Source organism: Labeo rohita, chromosome 1, assembly GCF_022985175.1.
Source record: "Labeo rohita strain BAU-BD-2019 chromosome 1, IGBB_LRoh.1.0, whole genome shotgun sequence".
In the NCBI taxonomy this organism is placed as follows: Eukaryota; Metazoa; Chordata; class Actinopteri; order Cypriniformes; family Cyprinidae; genus Labeo; species Labeo rohita.
In genome coordinates this window covers 30,498,671-30,519,573 of record NC_066869.1, presented here as the reverse complement: position 1 = coordinate 30,519,573, position 20,903 = coordinate 30,498,671, and the positions used below count along the sequence as shown (strand labels likewise).

General features: G+C 36.8%; 1 protein-coding gene across 2 annotated transcripts in view; it reads left to right on the top strand.

Moving 5' to 3' along the window:
- Positions 1-20,903, top strand: part of LOC127166411 (vang-like protein 1) — a 67,286-nt gene that overhangs the window by 33,320 nt on the left and 13,063 nt on the right. Inside the window, exons 1-4 of one of the 2 annotated variants that reach the window (XM_051111671.1) lie at positions 5,114-5,419; positions 16,267-16,698; positions 17,582-17,757; positions 20,313-20,446. In XM_051111671.1, the coding sequence (XP_050967628.1) occupies positions 5,321-5,419; positions 16,267-16,698; positions 17,582-17,757; positions 20,313-20,446 (841 nt within the window). In that variant the 5' untranslated portion in view covers positions 5,114-5,320. Of the gene's footprint in view, positions 1-5,113; positions 5,420-16,266; positions 16,699-17,581; positions 17,758-20,312; positions 20,447-20,903 lie in introns of those variants that run through there. The other variant, XM_051111662.1, reaches the window with a different exon arrangement.

Below are 20,903 nucleotides of genomic sequence, written 5' to 3'. Positions count from 1 at the left end.
CCATTTACGCATGGTGCTAAACCCTTAGTAACATATCCACCTCTGACAACCCAAACACACCCTCTGTTTTTCATTTTTCTTTCCTTACTCTCTTCCTCTCTGACCTACTTGGCAGCAGTGTTTTAATGGTCAGGTTTTGTTGTTTGACTAGTGCCGAGAGAATCAGATTCTGTAATATTAATGTGTAGAGCTGTTGTTCCTAAAGCCTTTAAGGCACAACACAAGATTATTTTTAGCTGTCCTCCATAACTTTAAGTATTGGTGTTGTCTTCTCTGTACAAAAAACTGCAGTTGTGGTTGCCACAAACTCACCTTTTCGCCTAACAATTATTTCCTTTATTGTAACCTTATTTGTTAAGGTTGAATTAGTCACATTAAGTTAAGCCTTCTGACAATTTTTGATTTGTTGCCTGAAAAACAAACAAACAAACAAAAAAACACCACCACCACCAAATCTACGATTTTTAACTAGTCCATTAAAAAATGTAACTACAACAAAACTTTTTCTTTATTCACCCTCTAATTAAAAAAAAATTCTATTTCAAGTGCACCACACATGAAGTTAAAATAAATTGAAATGTTAAACAAATCACTTGTTAAATATCTTTGCAGAAAAGATGCATTAACTACAAATACGTCTTTTACAAACTTGTCTTGACCAGGCCGGTAGCCAGCTATGAGGTCACCAAGGTCCGGACCTCTGTAAATTTTTCATGTTCGAATTTAAAATTTGCTCTCTGAATTACTAATTTACCTCATATGGATGTCTGCATGCCATGTACAATTCAGTTTAAACGGTTTGCAATAATGTTTAGCATCCGTGGTATGAAAATGATCGCTGCAAGACGCAGTTGGCGTAAACGAGAGAGAGAGCGTGAGAGCACGGGCGCAGCCTCGCAGTGTGTTGCCAGATCCAGCTATAATAAGCATTTTTGGGCTTGTCTTTTCCACTTAATTTGACACTTTAGAGAATTAATAAAGTGAAAAGTTGCAGTTTATGGTCAGCAATATCTTTATTTTGTCTTATTTGCAAAAGATTTTAAATAATTTAGGATCATTTTTATTTATTTTTTGGTTTTTGTATGTTTTAATAGCAATATCTGGCAACACTGCAACACCTGAACAGAATGACACAATCAGCTTAGTAATGGCACCTAAACATTGGCAAGAACTAGAACTAAGGAAAGGAAACTGAATAGAAACAACCTAAAAGTCCATGAAAATGAAACTAAATGAAACACATGACTGACGATATTTGACATTCTTTGTTTCCAGCAATTATGATTCCTGTGTAAATACATATATATGTACACACTTCATGTTTGCTATTTTTCTCTGTGTGAAGAAAAGCTAATACATTTTATTTTTAAGTACGGATAAGTACAGACAATGTAAAATATATAAAAAAAAAACATTCTAGATTCCCACTTTTAGTTGTATTAAGGCCAAATCACATTGCACCAACCCGACAAATGCCAATTTAGCATGTTCAAAAAACAAACTTCAGCAAAAACAAGCTTCAACACAACCCAACAAAGTCTCTGTCGCTGTCTGTCAGTGCATTGTGAACTGGTCATAACATACTGTAAGTGTAAATATAGCCAGTAGCTGTATTTTTTTTAAATAGCCATATGATATAGTTTGAAGTGTATTACGGCATGGAATATGTGAAACTCATGTCCCACAGTACAGTACTCCCATGCCCCTGGGGAAATGAGATTATTCCCCCCTTGGTAAATGGTGTTCCATCCTGTGTTCTGCAGACACTAAAGACATGCAGACATCATTTACTCTCTTTTTAGTCCTCCATTCATTCACTCCCCACCGACTGCTCTCTTCACTTTCAATTCATCACCAAATGAATTATTACAAGAGCTTGAATCACTGTGACTTCAGTGAATGACTGTCTGTGGCTAGGAAAAAGCCCCTGTAGGCTGAAAGTCTTATTGGCTATGAGTGCAGCATGTAAGTTGCATGTGGTAGTATTTTTAATCTTGACACTGTGTCCCAACCAGATGCGACACAATTCTAGCGACAAGCAATAACTGAGTACAAGTACATACTGAGTACATTCTGTGACTGATACCATCTTTGTTATGGAATACACTTTTTGGTTCACATTAAAGGTAGGGTAGGCAATTTCGGAAAGGCTAGCAATAGCAAGATGGCTTTGAATGCAAGAAGACCCCCACCCTCCCTGCATAATCACTTTGCAAAGCCACGCTTCTCCCAAAACCTATGCGTGCTCAGGAAGACCAGACTCATTCAGCAGTGAGAAAACGTTACAGGACAAAGCGCATATTACAAAGCGTATATTACAATAATAGCGCCTTTCTTTCGCGCTGGAAGGTGCTGATGACATGTCATGTCTGTGCGAACAGGGTGCACAGAGGTATGCATATACGTATTTTGATAGGCAGGCAGGACAGCCTATTGTAATGTTCGGACCGAACATTTTGATTGGACAAACATTTTATGGTTCTATGCCTTCCACAGATAATATAAATACATTTCTGTCATGACAACTCTCGGAGGGATGGGCATGGTAATGATAGTGTTAAGTTATTTGGTCTTGGCGGAATAGATTTGCTATGCTTCTGCTGCCTGTTGCTGCGGCAGAGCTAGTACCGAGACTTGCTACTGCCAATACATCCACAACGTGCTGGTGTGAGCATGTAAGAAACACTGCTGCTGCACATATAACACACACACCGACTGGCTTAACTCTGCCATTTTACTCTCTTGTTCAGATAAAAGTTGCCAGGGTTACAGTGCACAAAAACTCCTGGGTGGACTTGACTGTTGCTATCAGGATGTGAGGAGACTTTAAACCAGCATAACAAAAAATGTTTTTGAACAAAATCACCTACCCTGCCTTTAAGTTCAGTTTTAACGTACATGTTTGCTTTAATTTATTTTCAAGAGTTGAGGTAAACTATCTATTGTTGCTTTCAGTATGGTTATGAAGGTCACAAAAAATGGTTTACAAACTCATTAAATAAAGCATTAAATAGAGTGTTCTCCAGATGCACTGATATAATCAGTCCTCCAGCATGATAATGCATTCATAACTCCAGGAGCATTTTAGAGCTTGCACAGCAGTCATATAATACCTTGTAATGGGCCATCCTGTAAAAGAACTGTATGGCAGGACTGTACGTATTGTTTCCATAACTCACTTTGGGTTCACCAGCAGAGCATGCCACGCCTCTGTGTATTTGACAGGGGCTCGGCCACTTTGAGCTTGTTATAGAGAGCTCGCTGCTTAAATTGCCCTTATTGTGTCATTTTTACGGTCCCTAATATTGTTTTGTGAGTCTCCTACAATAGGTTTACACGCATGAAAGGTCAAAAAAACGTTTTTGTTTTCTCAAAAAATGCATTTAATGTCACCTTATTTTCCAGCGATTCTCAAGCTATTTGTTCAAATCAGTTCAAAGATTCAGTCTCTCCAAACCCCTCCTTTCCATGAGCCTTCTCTGCTCTGATTGTTTAGATGGCCCAGTCTGTTGTGATTGGTGTCTGTATCATCTGACTTCTTTATGCAAGGCACTCTGCTGTTCTGATGTGGGGGGCTGCCTGAGTGAGTGAGTGAAAGTGAAAAAGTCAAGCTTTTTGTCCTCTGTACATGGTCGATCACCGCTCTGAAGGGAGGGGCTGTGTATATTGAGTGAATGAGTGAGCAGCCAGAGGTTTTTGTGATCTTTACACGGCATACCACTGCTCTGACACAGGGGAATGCTTTTATCATGTGAACTAGTGAGCGGCCAAGACTTTCTGTGCTCTGTATGGAGGCCTGGGGCTGCTTCTACCACATGTATGTGTCTTGTACACAGGAGATTGTCGCCCTTTTTTTAGTAAACATGGACATTTACTTTCAAGTCTTATTTCTGCTATTGTAGGCTCATTTTTGTAAATGTAAACTAATTATTTACATTTAATACAAAGCAACCTGGGTGCTTAATGCAAATGTAATGTCACATTTCAGACATTCACCCTATTATGATCAGCCACAATTCCTAAAAATGGCAGATGAAGTGATATCAGCTTTGGTGATTGTAAAGATAGCGCTCTTTGCTTGCTTTCTGTATATAACCCATTTAATGAAGACTTTACTATGTAAAAAAAAAGTGTTTGTGCTGCCTTAAAATTGTAAGTTTAGTGAACATGAAGTGTTAAGTTGTACTACATGAAAACCAGTTTGAGTTGAATATTTGAGTTGAGTAAACTTAAAATTTTAAGGCAGCACGAACACTTACTTTTTTAGCTTGAAAGTTTTTTTTTTGTTGTTTTTTTTTGTTTGTTTGTTTTTTACAGTGTACTGTGAAGGTTTGGAAGTGGCAACTGTATTGAAATGCAGAACTAAATCTATCTATCTAATTTTGATGTCTGTCATAGTGATATTCATTAACAATGGACAAGACAAAAAAATCTGTCAGAACAGTTCTGTGCATTAAGTCTTAGAGTGCAAGTGCAATAGACCAGCCACTTGTTCTGTACCTGTAATTTATTTTATTACTTTTATTTGATCTTTTTATTTCAGTGTTTACATAATTGAACAGTAATTGAACAATACTTGAAAGCTACATGCTAATGTTTTAATAACCTTTTTTTTTTAATGTTTAAAATTGTTTATGTTTATGTATATATATATATATATATATATATAGTTTTTTTTTTTTTGGTGTGTAATTTTGACTTTTTAAGTGTATAAATAAAAGACATTTAAAAGTCAAGTCTCTCTCACTCACGCACACACATCCTTTCTCATCCAAGCCTGCAGACTAATACAGTACAGTATGTAATACTAGTAAGATGATATGCGTGCGAAATAATATGACTCGGAAAAAATTGAAAGGAACATAACAGACAACAGTTAACTGATGAACAGAGAGATACAGAGATGTTGTCTAAACATCAACAAGATTTTCTAGTGATATATTCTAAGAGAGAGTTGATCATAACAGGAAGGATTACAACGGGCATCTACGCAGCCCCTAATTGGTCGATTATGATGTTTTGCTATCTCTCCCTGGCGAGTGGAATTGTTTATTTAATGGACTGTCCTCCCTCCTCCTTCTTCCTTGCTTCTCTTTCCTCTCCTTGGACATCACATGTGACATACTCTCCCTCATCTCTTGGACTCTTCCAAAGCCTTTTATTAAACCTCAGCACATGGGCATGAAACAGCATAGATTTCATGACATTTTTTTGCAGAAAGACAAAAGTCAGTTAGTGAGCAGTGACCGGGTTACGTGTGGAATATTTGTTTCGCTTGCTAGAGTAGAAAACCACGATTGCAAATATAATTTCCATTGTAATGGCACAACCTGGACAGGCTGAGATCAGTATGGAAGAACTGGCGTTAGACAGTAAACCTTCAGAACAGCACAGATCACTGCCTGCACAACCTCATCAGGTAGGACATCTATTGCCATGTAGCTCTTTAATTCAGAAGAAATTACAGTATGCTGTCCAGGTGCCTGAAATCTCTTGACTGCTTGAGGTTTGCCAACAATTCTTTTTACTTAGAGCTGTGTAAGTCAGTCTTGAGTTTGTATTTTTTTTTCTACATGACCCTGAAGACAGGCAACCTATGGTTATAGATAATCTTATAAAGCTACAAGGAAGTTAAATATACATTAATTGGGATCCAATAGAATGATGTGTGTTAGGATAGGTTATTGCTCTTTTGAAACTGTCAATAACAATTTGCTTAATGATATTGAGGACAGCTTACATAGTTTTTTTTTTTTTTTCTTTTTTGGCTGTCAGATATCTAATGGTATTACCTTGAATCATATGTTTCATACATGTCTGTTAGTTTAAAAAATCACAATAGGTGAATTTTGTGTGGAAAAAGGCTGTCCTTGTTTTTCTTCTTTTTGTGCTATATATAAGTCAATATCTTTCCATCTGAGAGCTACTACATTCTCTCTCTCCTTTTAGCCTCTAAAGTGCACCTTTGAACAAAGCTTTAAACAAAGAGCTCCAATCAGATTGAGGTTCATCACATCCCTTGTGTAGGCCTGATGTTATTCTGTGTATATATAGTCCTCAGAGCATCTGTACACTTAAGAACTGCAGGGCATTAACAGTGTCAGTGCTACAGTCAGATCTGTGTCACTATGTGAATGATTTATGTTTTTGTTCTGTGAATGAGAAAATTATTCACAGTACAAGAATAAAACAAAAATTACAAAATATGAGACCAAATAGTGTATATTTTGTGAGTATTGTTAGTAGAATATATATTTAATAAAAACAAATAATAAATTGAATAAATACGTAAAGCACAAAAATCTTGCAGATTTTTTTGGTAGAAAAGTTCTCGCTCTAACCAGAAGGACTAAAATGCACCTGACGTCATAATTGTGACTTCCAAACTAGTAAATACAAACTTCCCAAGAGGGCTTGAATGGTACGAATGTTTTTTATTGGTACAATCCTGCACATCATAGGTGAAAATCTGCCCCAGAAAGTTAAAATCATGTGCAGAAGAATCAGATCACGTGTAGATTCAGTCCCTTAGTGTTCCTCTCACATGGAAACCTACAATGTATTCTTGTTGCCTTAGGAAAAATCTAATTATCCTGGCCCTTAATATTAACAAAAACCACATCTTCTATGGGTCTTTACCCACCAAAACACTTTTATAAATTCAGCAGTCCATGCTGACAATATTAGACTTGCAAATATAGATATAGTTTTATATCGTACCAGCATTCTCTCCTTAAAAGTAAACATCGACATTGAATTAAGAATTGTGAAAAAGGGTCTTTGAAAATCTTGGCCTGTAGGCCAACACTAAAATGTTAGTCTACAAAGCTGTAATGGTCTCAGTCTATATGCTCCCTTTGTCAAGTCGGGATGCTCTGCAGGTCTTGTGGAAACCATGTTAGTGTATCTCTCAACCCCAGATGCAGTATATAGCTTCCTCTCCAAGGGATCCAGTCTTTTAATGCATGTCTTTGTGTTACAGTACTGTAGTTATGAATATTATATTAATATACATTTTATCTCAAATGTCTCAAGACAGCACTTTCTCCTTCCCCATCTCTTCTCTTTACATAGCTCCTCATCCCTTCATGGAATCCTGCTTTACACTCTAAAAAAATGCTGGGTTAAAAACAACCCAATTTGGGTTATTTTGGCAACCCAGCGCTGGGTGAAAAAAGGGACGAACCCAATGCTGGGTTGTTTTGACCCAGCGAGTTGGGTTGAATTATTACCCAGCATGCTGGGTTGCTTTTTTTATGGTTTAAAATTACTACACTGCTAGGCTAAAATGAACCCAAAATTGAGCTAGGCATTAAATCTACAAATCTTGTTCATTATAAAATCACTTTAACACACACAGAATGACTATCAAAAGATAAATGTTTATTAAAAACTACAACAAGAGAAAACATTCAAAAGTAACATACATGTGAAAAGAAATGCAGAAAAAGTGGCATTAGCAGGTACAGAGTTTATAAATGAAGCACTGAACATTTGCTGACTATTTTGTCTGGTAAATTTTATATATTGTATAAAACTACTGTACAAAAACACTACTTTACAATAATTGTACAATTAATTAATAGTTTCTTTTTTTTCTTTTTTTTTTTTACACAAACTAAAAATAAAACCACAACATTAACACTGACATTATAACATTTAACACAAGCAAATGTGTGAAGTATTGTGAGCATGTGTATGAATGAGTGTGAACTCCATTTCTACTGAACAACACAGAACAAGCATTTGACATTTTGTTTTTGCAGACTATACACTTACGGTTTGTTTCATAGTCCATGGTTGCATACAGAAAACGCATCACTGCCAATTTTCATTATCTCTTTAAGATAATTAATGTAGTCATGAAGCCCCATCAGCTCAGCAAAGGCATGCAACATCTTTGACATTATCCAGGGTGGCCTCCTCCACTGTTGCATCAGTTTGGGGGAAAGATCATTTCTCCTCTTTGTCCAGCATTCATCCTAGTCACCACCTGCTCTTCATCAGTGGCCTAAAAGAGAAAAACATTTAAAAAAGAAAACATTTAATTCAAATGTAACCATTTTCAAACAGAGGTGCATCCAATTCTGTAAGGATAGGTAACTAGACTGTTTTATAATTTCAGCCATATTGTGTAGTTGTTTATTGTCTTTGTCTACCACAGTGCTCTAGAATACTACAATAGCAACGGTAACATCTATTTTCTAAAAAATTTCAGCCACAGTGTTTCCCACAGAATTTTGTGAGACTGTGGTGGTGGACTTTGGTCCCACTAGGGGGGTGTGAAAATTTTGTACATTTTAAAGTTAAATTCATCTCTCTGGTGCACTCTGAGAGTTAAAAATTAAGAGCTCCAAAACAGGTCAGTGTACAAACTAAACAAAGAAAGAAATCTGGTGAATTGACTTGTTCTTAAAGTTTACAGAGAACTCAGTCAGTTATGATATAGTGTCTCAGTCTAAAGTACACTCACACTGGTCAATTTGGAAGCCAAACAAATTAGAATATTATAATAATAATAATTTTATATTATTATTCCTATGACAGGAATAGCCATATATTGTAAAATAATTGCACTGTAAAATAAATTAGTAAATAAATACTTATTAGTAATTAGTAAATAAAATAAATGAAATAAAATTTGTATTTTTCAGGTATATTATTTTACCTTATTCTTCTGTAGGAAAATTACAATACTTTTGTCCTAATTTCTACACTTGCAAGCAGGGCCTAAAACTAGTTTTGCCACATCTGCCAATGGCTGGTGATTTGAGAAAATTTATCAGCCCTAAATATTTTTTTTCCTGGCCATTAATCTGTTTTTGCAGTTGTACTACTACAAAAACTAAACATATTTAATAATGAACCAAAGAACCAACCACTGAATTTTAATCACAATACAAACAAAGATGAAACACATGTAGCATGAGCATTTTTTAATTTAAATTTGTCTGTATCATTTCAAGATTTGAATCAAAAACAGAATGGTCTGACTTTAAAGCTTTGTGAAACTATGCTAAAACCTGCATAAAACAAAAACAACAGACTGAATTTCACTCTCTGACAGCAGGTGGCGCTTGTGAAATAGAGGGGAAAATGCCATCGAAACAACGCGCTTGCTCTGCTTGTACAGTATTTTCTGTGCGCGTCTGTTAATTTTAGTCCTTGCTTCCAAGAAATAAACCTATGAGCTTTTATTTTGACGGAAACTGCAGTAGAGCGTTTATTTTGGCGGAAAACTCCAGCTTCAGTGCAAACAGGTTTACAAACGCCTCTCATTACAAATCTAGTGAAATATTGTAAACATCTGCCCATTAAAATGTTGGAAATTATGCTAATGTGACAATGCGTAACTGGTTGCCGTTGCATTCTCAAACGCGCGCTAAACTCCTGGCAAAAACAATGTTCACCGCATTGACTGTCAATCAAAGAGTCGCGCTGACTCTGACGCGGCAAACATCAAATCACGAACTGATCGTCTGACTCTGAATGAAGTGCGTGCTTCACAAACAAGCAGCGAAACAGACTTGATGAACGGATAAAACCATATAACGCTTAGTTCGTTTGACGGACACTTTTCCAAAGCGATGGCACGAAACAACGTTAAAGACGTCTATGTTAAAATGACGAGTATGAATATTTTCGGTTAATTATGAAACTGTGGCGGGACAGATGAGACTGTGGCGGGCCGCCACACTCTAGTTAATGAATGGGAAACACTGAGCCATTTCAAAAATTTCAAAAATAACTCCCATCAATCTTAAAAGAATGAAGCTCTCTTATGTTTCTGGCCTTTTAACCTCTACATAAAACATTCTTTTACACTTAGACAAAAAAAAAGAAATTATGACCTTTACTTGCCTTAAACCACCTTTCCCTCTCTTATGAAGCAGCTGAGAATATCACCTCCTCACACAAGCAGGATTCTGTGTCGTTAACATAATGTCTCGCGTCTCGCAAAGTAACGCGTTACTGTAATAGTATTACTTTTTTCAGTAACTAGTAGTGTAAGGCATTACTCGTCTGAAAATGGTAATATTATTACAGTTTTCCCGAGCTAGTTACTTGCGTTACATTTGCCAGTAGCACCTTCATCACACACAAGGCACACAACACAGAGAACAGAAGGGAGGGGAGGGGGCGTGAATGGAACAGTGATTGGTCTGGGTTTGGCACGAGGTATCATTTACCATCACCGATTGGTCGACACCCGGCAGCCGGCAGCAGAGCGGCACCCGCAAAGACAGATGGGGAAAAATGGAAGCGTCAACAACGGCAAGCTCTTTTTCAGAGGAAGGTTCCCAGTAGCGCTGCACAATTAATCGTATCGCAATCGCGATGTCAGCCTGTGTGATTATATTAAATAAGTTTGGACTTGAGAACACCTACTTTTTTTTTTTGTTTTGGATTTGGATTTGAGATTACTGACACTGACCAGAGAGAGGTACTGTGCAAGAATTAGAGGCCCTGTTTCACCTGGTATTAACATGCGTTTTCTGATGCGTCGATCTGATCACAAGTGGACAATGCTAAGTACAGGTGTAAATAGGGGTGTAAAACGTTTTCAGCTTGTCCACTTTTGACCACATCTACTTTTCAAAATCCCGTTTGTGTGCCCCTCACTTTCAAATTCGTTTGTTAAATTAATGTCTCGTATTGTAGAAAGCACGCTCAGCGCCGCTGAGAATTCGCACGATCCTTAAAACGAAACCGAAAGTAAAACGCGCACGCGCCTTCAAAAGCAATTTTAACACGCGCTTTTAGAGAGCGGTTCCACAGTGCGCGCAAATTAGGCTACATAACATATATATGTTGTTATTTGTATGTATCCTATAATAGGTTGTGTAGTTGTCTAGCTCTGTATCAGGCTTAAAAAAATTGGTCTCTATTTGCACTTTGAACATTGAGAGAGTAGCCTGGCCTACTTTGATTATGGCTGCACTATTGTTTGCACTTAATACAGCTATTCTTTTGTTTAGACTATTTTTATTTAAACTGTTTTTATTTATATTTGTAAAAAAGATCTTCAGTTAGGAGGTCAAACGTTCTAGAAGCTCATAATTCATGTACAGTTCTAATGTCTGAAGAGAATCACATGAAATCATACAGGAGAGACGCCAGTCAGTGGAGTTTGTAATGTATGTAAATGCAGGAATGTGGTCAGAAGTGGTCGAAAGTGGACAGAAGAGATGGATTAAAACGCCAGGTGTAAACGACTGTGTCTCCATTGTCCACTTGTGATCCGATCGACCAAAAACATATCCTGTCTCCTTTTCAAAAGATTTTACACAGAGTACATGTTAAATTCTTCATAAATGTCCGTTTGTTTGGGCAAAATCTTTAAAATATCTTATTTTTGTGAAACTGTGTATGTTTTTATTTTATTTAATTTAGCTATACTTTTGAGAGTTTACATTAATGCAAATGCTATTTCATTTGGTAAAAATAATTTATTTTGAAACCATTTCTAGTGTTACAAATACACATTTCCGCATTATCACTAATCTGTGTGTGCATTTTCTTTAAGAACCCATCAAGTTGACTCACAGTACCATTTATTATAATCGCAATCGCGTATAATATTGACCTCAATAATCGCAATATGAACATTTTCCCAAATCGTGCAGCCCTAGTTCCCAGCAACAGAAAACTAGTTTTGACGGGTGGAGATTCAGTCATTATTTTGAATATGTTCAACGGAAGGAAAATAACTTGACGGTGAAGTGCACACTCTGCCCGGGGAGAAAGCTGCTCTCCACCGCTTGTAACTCTACCTCCAACTTGAAGAAGCACCTGCAGCGACAGCACGGACACATCAAGCTCCTTGCGAAGCGACAGAGTGACATGAACGAGCAGCCCCATTGTACTTGATTGCACAAGTACAGTTGTTTGTAGTTATTTGTGCTAGACAGTGCCAGTCTGTTGTTGGCGTAATAAAGACCCTAAAGAACACTCCTCCTTTGTATGTTCTCCCTCCATCTGATGCATCTCAGGCAATTATAGAGTAATTAAGAAAAAAAATGTAACTAGTAATATAACTAGTAATATAACTAGTTACTTTCTCCAGGGAGTAATAAAGTAAAGTAAGGCATTACTATTTTTGAGAGTAATATGTAATATATTACTTTTTTGAGTAACTAGCCCCAACACTGCCCATTTCTAAATGATTCATAAACGACTCGTGCGAAGCAGTTCGAAGAATCAGTCTCTCTAAACCCCTCCTTTCCGTGAGCCCTCACTGCTGTGATTGGTCAGATGGCGCAGTCCTTTATGATTGGTTTACCGCGTACAGCGTGTCGGAGAACGAAACGCCCATTGCCATAACCGATTGACAGCCCTGGATACTTGTCAATACATAGAAAAGATGGCATCGATTTTACCATAACAATTCCAGCCAGAGTCTGACAATGAAACGGCTGAAGTGGCTGATCGACAAGTTAGCACGGGCTACCGTGGAAAGTGTTCACAATTTGCTTTTATAACCGAACCGGGCACACCTCTATGTTGTAAACTTCAACATTGTATAATGCATTAAACGTCTTTTACACCGAACGTAGAAAGCGCTGCGCTGGCCGCTGGGTTCAGTGCAGCCCTTCGGAGCACAGCGGAAAAAGTTCATTTGAACAACTCATTTGAACTTTGCTCCGCTGCGCGTCCGCTTTGGTCGAGACCAAACAAGCCGTCCTCGCAGGGGCGGAAGCAATTGAAACGAATGGGTTTCATAGCACAGCGCTTTCCGCATTCGGTGTGAAAGCCGCTTCGTGCGCCATCTTTTATCAGTACTTAAACTAATGAGACAGACATACAGTCAAGCTGCATCAATCACAAATTGTCAGACTACAGTGGGTCCACATCTGAACAACAGAACTACAGAAGAAGCGTGATTTAGCCGGTTAACATGACATGTGCAGGGTTGTTACACAACATAACATACACAACTACGTATTTTGAACGATATGGGCGGGCAAGTTGTTCGCGATGTAGAACGTGGGCGGACATTATGCAAATCTGTTGCTTCGTGACGTGTGGCCGTAACAGACAAAGATTTGAATTCCTGATGACTCGTTTAGGCAAATCTGAGTCGACTCTTTTTTTTGATAGACAATAACTTTATGTATCGTGCACTGTCGGCTTCACAACTTTGCAGATAGTTTATGTTCACATACAGCTACATGACACACTGCATGAAAGATCATATTTGAAAACGCATAATAGGGGCACTTTAACTCCAGAGCTGGATTGAGTTCTGCAATGAAAAACACGCACATCAATTATTTAATTAAAATGTGAACAAGTAATCATACTATTTTTGCATCAAAATATTAAGTAAACACGCAGAAGACAATGGAAACATTTATTTTCTACAAATAGCTCATATCAATCAAAAAAGAATAAATCTATCCTGTCTCTGGCTTTGAACATCTACATAAAACATATTTTTACTCTTAGACAAATAAATAAATAAAATAAAAGATAACATTAAATTATTACCTTTACTTGCCTTAAATCACCTTTCCCTCTTTTCTAAAGGTCAGAAAATCGCCTCCTCACACAAGTAGGTGCCTGTGGTGTTAGCCTCAAAGTTGGTTTGAGTTCTACAAAAAAACAGACATCAATGGTTTAAATAAAATGTGAACAAGTCACCATACTGTTGTTGTATCAAAATGTAAAGTAAACAGGCAGGAGACAACAGAAACATGTATTTTCTAAAAATAACTCACATTAATCCTGAAAGAATGAAGCTCTTATATGTCTCTGGCTTTAAACATCTACAAAAAAACCAAACATTCTTTTAACAATAGTAACAAAAAAAAAATGATAATATAGAAATTACAACCTTTACTTGCCTTATACCGTCTTTCCGTCTCTTCTGAAGAAGCCGAGCCGATCGCCTCCTCTCACACGCGGTCTTCTGTGCCGTTAACTCCCGCCGCGGGCACAATGAAGACGCAAAGCTCAACACGTCTGAAATATTACATGCAAAGCATTACTTTTAACAGTTAAAACTTAATCAGCCTTAAAATAATTAAGCTAGTCTTCATTACACGACGCCGTTCTCTTTAGGAAACTACTTTCAGTTTAATCGCGGAAAAAAAGTTTACGAATTAACATGTAAATCTGTTAACAATCCTCTATTAACACCTAAATCTTCTGTAAATATGACATAAGAAACTCACAGACGTTGTATTATAATTAAGACTATTTCTGAGGCAAAAACCGCGTCTGCGTATTTTACAATAAAAGCTCTTTTCCGACTTTTCCCGCGTTCCATTAAGTCTCAAAATACTCCCGGACACACATAATGAATGATGACTTTACATTTTTAATCTTTACTTACCGAAAATCGTCCTTCAGTCGCTTCCATCTGCAGACGCTGAGAAAATGGCCGCTTCTCGCACTTTTTGACGTACGGTGGACACGACGTGACTGCTCTCTCTCGAGTCCGCGTTCCTAACCCAGCACCGCTGGGTTATAAATTAAGACCAGTTTTAACCCAAAATTGGGTTAAATTAACCCAGTGTTCTTACCCAGCGGTCTCAGCCCAGCATTTGGGTTGAAAAAACAACCCAGCGTTTTTTAGAGTGTATCAACTCTACTTAATATTATATGGTTACAGTAGAAAACTTTGAATGCATTCATTCAATCCCACAGTGCATCTTAATAATGAGTATATAACCAATGCACACTCAAGGGTTAGCCGCAGAATTTGACACTATGTGTCACTCTATTCTACTTGATAGACTGGAGAGTTGACTTGATATCTCCAGTACTATGCTTAAATGCTTCAAGTTCTACCTTACTGATTGTTCCCAGTTTGTCGTCTTTTAAAACAGATCTAAAACAGTGTTCTTTAGGGGCCTGTCTTGTGCTTTTTAGTATTTATATGCTTCCTCTAGGGCAAATTATTAAGAAATATGGTTTAGGGTATCATTTTAATGCTGGTGATACCTAAATTTACATCAGCTCATCAAATTTACATCAGTCTATGGAATTCACTTCCTTTTACTGTTAGAAATACTCCCACATTGTGCATAGGTTTTTAAGAAACTGTTAAAACACATCTTTTTAAAATAGTTAATATAGATAATCAACAGATTCATTAAATGATTATAGAAACATAGATAATTAAGCTAAATTGATTAATTTTTCAATGGACTGTTGACTTATTGTTTTTATTATACTTTTTGTTATTCTGTTACTTACCTATGCATTCTAGAAAATCTTCAATAAAGTCCTTGTAATTGGTTCACACTCCTCAATTTCTGCAGCCTTACCGGACAGTAATGAATTTTCCATCACATCCATCAATTCTCCAAATCGCTTATCCTACGTAGAGCTGTAGATAATGAATTTTATATCATTAATTCTGAATTACAGTACATAGCTCTCTTCAGACTAATTAAACAAACATGCTAATTTCAGATCTTTCAGTCTCTGAGCATATTGGAATACACAGACAACTCATCTTAGTTTCCCTTGTACTCCTGTATTCACCACACCGCTATCACTTTAGCCTGAGGCACTGAATACTTCATTGACTCTTTTTCTGGGTTCAGTGTGTGCTGATGCGATCTCATAAATGTAGGCTTGTTTATATTATACTCAGCAAGGAGGAAAGTAAACAAAGCTACGATCCAGTAGCTAAGCTAGAACAAGATTCTGTTAGATTTATGTCAGTATTTTTGCTTGCAGAAGCAGTTTGATTGATGTCTGCAGAACTGGAGCAGAATTGATTGAACTGATGAAATCCACAACATTGGGCACATTTTGGATTAATAAATTAAAAATACAATTAGTCAAATTCAGATCACAATGTAGACTGTGAAAGTGTCTGAATTTTGAAGAAAAAATGCTGTGTAAATCTACTACACATACTGAAGCATGCTTATCTGTCATCTCATTATATGAGGACATGAACACATTAACTAACTTTTAAATGAACTTTTTGCTATATAAAGAGTACATTAAAATGATTAATTTTTCTTAATTTAATTTTTCTTCTCCAAAGTTAGAAAACCTTCAGTCTTAAACTCTGGAAATCTATTATAAGACTAATTATTGTATTTTTAAAACTATGATGATCTAATGAAATGGTGAGATAAACATCAACTAATACAATGTTGATGTTATATTAACCTCTCTAGCTCTTATTTGTCACGTCCCATTGGTTAACCCTCCTCATGTGCCAGTGATGCTGAACTATACACTAGACTAGACTTTAATCTCTCTCTATTTCCCCATGCCCTCATCCCTCTTTCTTTCCAGGATGATAACTGGGGTGAGACTACGACAGCTGTCACTGGCACCTCAGAACACTCTCTATCTCAGGAGGATATTGTTCGCATCAGCAAAGACCTCGACGACAGCGTGGGCCTGGACTGCAAACGTTATCTGAATGTGGCTCTGTCTGTCATCTTGGGACTTGTGGTTTTTCTGACTCCACTTGCCTTCCTTATCCTGCCTCACCTCCTCTGGCATGATAGACTGAAAGCCTGTGGAACGGCCTGTGAAGGTCTCTTTATATCTGTGGCATTTAAACTGCTGATTTTGTTGTTGGCAGTGTGGGCTCTATTCTTCAGGCCACCCAGGGCTGGTTTGCCAAGAATCTTCGTCTTTCGAGCCTTACTAGCTACATTGGTGCTACTGTTTGTGCTTTCTTATTGGCTGTTTTATGGAGTACGCATCCTAGACTCACAGGTAAGGCTACAAGTGTGCCTACATATTTTTCCAAAAATGAAAATTCTGTAATCATTTACTCACCCTCCTTTCATTGAAAACTTTATGACTATCATTCTTCTCCAGAGCAAAAAGTAATATATTTTGAAGAATGTTTTAATTCAACTGTTTTGTCCATATGAAGTCACAACATAGTATGGACAAAGAGCCTCTTTTTAAATATTTCCCTATTTATTATTGGTTTGGAATTGCACAGTAGTGAGTAAATGATGACAGCATTTTCATTTTTTAATGGACTGTTCAGTCTAAAGCGGATGTGTGCACTGAAATGTGCATTCCAAAACTGTCTGTTATTAGTGTAGCCCATACTAAATACAGACTACCTCTAACACAAACTTAGGAGTCATATTTGTGAATACGGGTGGGTTGCAACTATGTGGATTATTACATTTTGATCCTGGTTTTAATTTACAATTTTGATATATTATCTTAAATCCTATTGCTCCATTACTTTGAATTTTGATTTAAATCTCAGCCAGGGATGAATTTTACATTTACAGATAAGGAGGTTTAAATAATAATAAAATCACCTACAGTTAAAATATGTGGCTGACTGAACAAAGACATGCAGTGTAACTGCTTTTGCATGTTAAAATGGTACTTTGGGCTTAACTGCACCAACACTAAAAATATTTAGCTCACTAGCATATCCCATTCTTGCCGATCTCTAATAACTTCTTTTCTGTGTGAGTACTAGTCCCAATCTCCTCTACTTTGTAACTTTGTAGCTAAACTATCAACATGTTAACATATCACAAAAAAAAATTTCTAGTAATATTATGTACCAGCTAATTCTCACATTACTATATGTAACGGGCACTGACAGTTTCTCTATATGTTCCAGGATGAGGACTACCAGGGGATTGTGCAGTATGCCGTTTCACTAGTGGACGCTCTGCTCTTTATCCACTACCTGGCCATTGTGCTGCTGGAGCTTAGACAGTTACAACCGTTCTTCTCTCTGTGTGTCACACGCTCCACGGATGGAGCAACACAACATTATAACTTGGGTCTACTCAGGTAAGAACATCATCAACAAACTGCTACATTTATGTAGTTAATTCCTTTTTAATACCCATCTAAAGTGATTTGGGTTTTAGAACATATTTTTATTCTCTTTTGCAATTTGTATAATATACCATAAGTGTAAATATTTACAAAAATGTATATTTTGTACATTCAGCTTTACTTGTGATCAAAGTGTTTCAGTAAATCCTTCAAACTCAGACATGGTTACATGGCATTTTGTAAAATCAGACATGAGGACTGTTTTGAGGAAGCTCTTGAAAGAGACACTGACCATTGAGAGCTCAGCTGCTGTGTGAGTGGTTAGGGTACCGTATACAAGATTTGTTGGGTATCCAGTCCTCACATTGGTGGACTTTAGACTGAACAGATTTGTAGAAAAAAATATTAATTGAATTGTTGTTAGTGCTGTCATAGGAATAAACTGTCCATTAGAAAAATAGGTTCAGGCTAGTATGACATAATAATCCTGACCAAATATTTAACATTCTTGGAATTTTGTCCACCCTGTTACATGTAATTTTTATAATGCAGTGTGTAACAATTTGACATTTTATGCTAATGAAGCCCATTACAACATGCCAGTACATTAACATTTAGGAATTATTTTAATAGATGTATACAATTTTTACGCTATTAGATAAATCTTCTAAAAATTGAGAAAATAAGAGAAAAGACCAATGGCACAATTCCCGCAATTTATTTTTGACTTGTCACAAAAGTTGGTTTAGTTTTAGGCTGCAATCACCACTTCACTCTCTTTCTTATATTGTGTCCATTAAGGCTCAAAATATTTGAGAATAAGAATGTGCATAAATTTGGAAAAAAAGGGAACATGAAATCAAACCTGTGTAGATCATGACAGAATTTACATTTTTTTGGGTTAACTTTATACTATTCTGAAACCATATGGACGTGGTACATTTTATTTTTGATTGATTCTTTAAACAATTATTTTGTGCTTTGCATTTTCAGTTTTGTGTCTCCCTATTTCTTTTCATATTCTAATCCTCCTTTTCCCTTCCTTTTTCTTGTTTGCAAGAAACGATATGATAGCCAATCATATCCAACTCCAATATATCTATGCTAAATCCACCAATCATATAGATCCTTTCAGATTTACACATCCTTTCCTTTTCCCTCTAATGTTATTATGTTGAAGCTCTTCCTGGCGTTTCTGTTCTGCTCCACTTTGTCACCATTAGAAGGGCTGGAGCACAGCCTTCTGTGTCTCTTGTTAGGCTTTTGGCATGGATGCTGTCATGTTTTCATAATTACACACCTCCATGGACCCAGTGGCTTGTTTATCTTTATACTGTCATCCTGAAAACATTGCAGTTCTAGTCCCAGATTAGCTGCAAAAGGAGAGATCCTAAAACACTTAGCAAGTGCCACAGGCACAAAAACCTGTTTTTGAAAAGTAGGCCACCTCTCCCTTTTATTTTCTTTCCTCCCGAGTTTCTGTTGTGTGGTGAGGTGTCTGCTCATCCTCAGGGTGGACAGTATAGCATCTGTAGCATGTATGTAAATAGAAAGCCCATGCCATGATCAAGGACAAGCTCACTATAATCAGGTTAGTGTGGCTTAACAAATCATACAAGCTTCTGTCTGAGGCATCTGGCCCCAATATAACTGTCGCCGTGTTGAGTGACCCAAACACACTCACACTCAGCAGCTGGTGGAGTCTGTTATCCTGATTTGAGGCCAAGTGTGTCATTTTCTTTTCTGTCTGGGAGACATGAACAACACTATATTACTATGTTTACTGTCTGGCATAAACCCAAAGCACACATTTTCAGTAAAGCAGCATTGCATTTGTGTAATGTCTACAGTTTGAAAATGTATTTTTGTTTGACTAATGTTTCTGAATGACATACTTAACTTTAGAGATCCACAGCAGCAAAACTCAAATACATATTATTGCACTCTAAAAACCATTGAGTTGAAAGTAACCCAAGTTGAGTTTTTATTTGCAGTGTTACTTAATGCAAGTAAAATATGGACAAACCCAGCCGTGGGTTATTTTCATTTATGATTCATGCAATTTTTTTTAATAGGAATACTAGCTTCTTCTAATCTACTAGTTATTAATGTAAACAATATTTTAAGTCATATTTATTTGTTTTTTAAATCAAATACCAAACATTTAGAAATAAACATTTACAATTTGTTAAACAGTTAAACATTTTAATTCACGTGTAATCAACTGTTCGCAGTTATCTTTTTTCCACCGAAATGGTGCTGGATATAACCCATAATATGATCCAACAGACTCAACAATAAATTAATAAATCAATAGAAATCACAGAAAACTAGCTGTCTGATAACTGGTTCTCAGTTAGTAGAACAAAATAAATATATATATTTACTATGTTTTTCATTAAAATGAGATAACCGTATAAAGTTGTCCTCTAAAGGAACATATAATAATATAAAGCTACAATTAATATTAACCCCATACTATTCTTTCCTTACACAGTTATTGAACGAATCTGAATCAACACTGAACTGACCACTTGACTTCCTCTACTTGTCTTTTCTATGTGCAGCATCCAGAGGGCAGCAGTGGTTATATTAGAGAACTACTACAAAGACTTCCCTGTCCATAATCCTGCAACGCTAACAGCTTCCAAGTCCCGTGCCGCCAAACACCTGGCAGGCCTCAAAGTCTACAACGTGGATGGTGAGTTCACAACCACTCAAGTATATAGAAATCATTTCCATTAGCTCAGAAAATCTTATTCTCTTGTCAAATGCTTTTCCAGTTCAGTGATTCTTAACTCTGACCCCAGAGCTTTGTTGACTTTGACATGACTGTACCAGTGGTACTGAAGTGATGTTGTGATGAATTGTTTGTGACCAGCAAAGATCATGCCATTGTTAACATTTATCTTCTCTTATTTTGTGTCTCCTCCTAAAAGTCTTTAAAATGAAAATGAAAGCTTACCTTTTGGACAGTAAGTTGATCATTAAACTGTATTGTCCATTTATTTTGGCCCTGAGCACTTTGTGGCTGCACAGTAATCCCTGATGAATGAGCACATTTGCTGGGCACCAAAGTGGAAGTTTTGTGAGAAATTTGTACATATATTTATTTGTTTGTCTGCACTAGTGAAATCACATATTTCCCTAAAAACTGC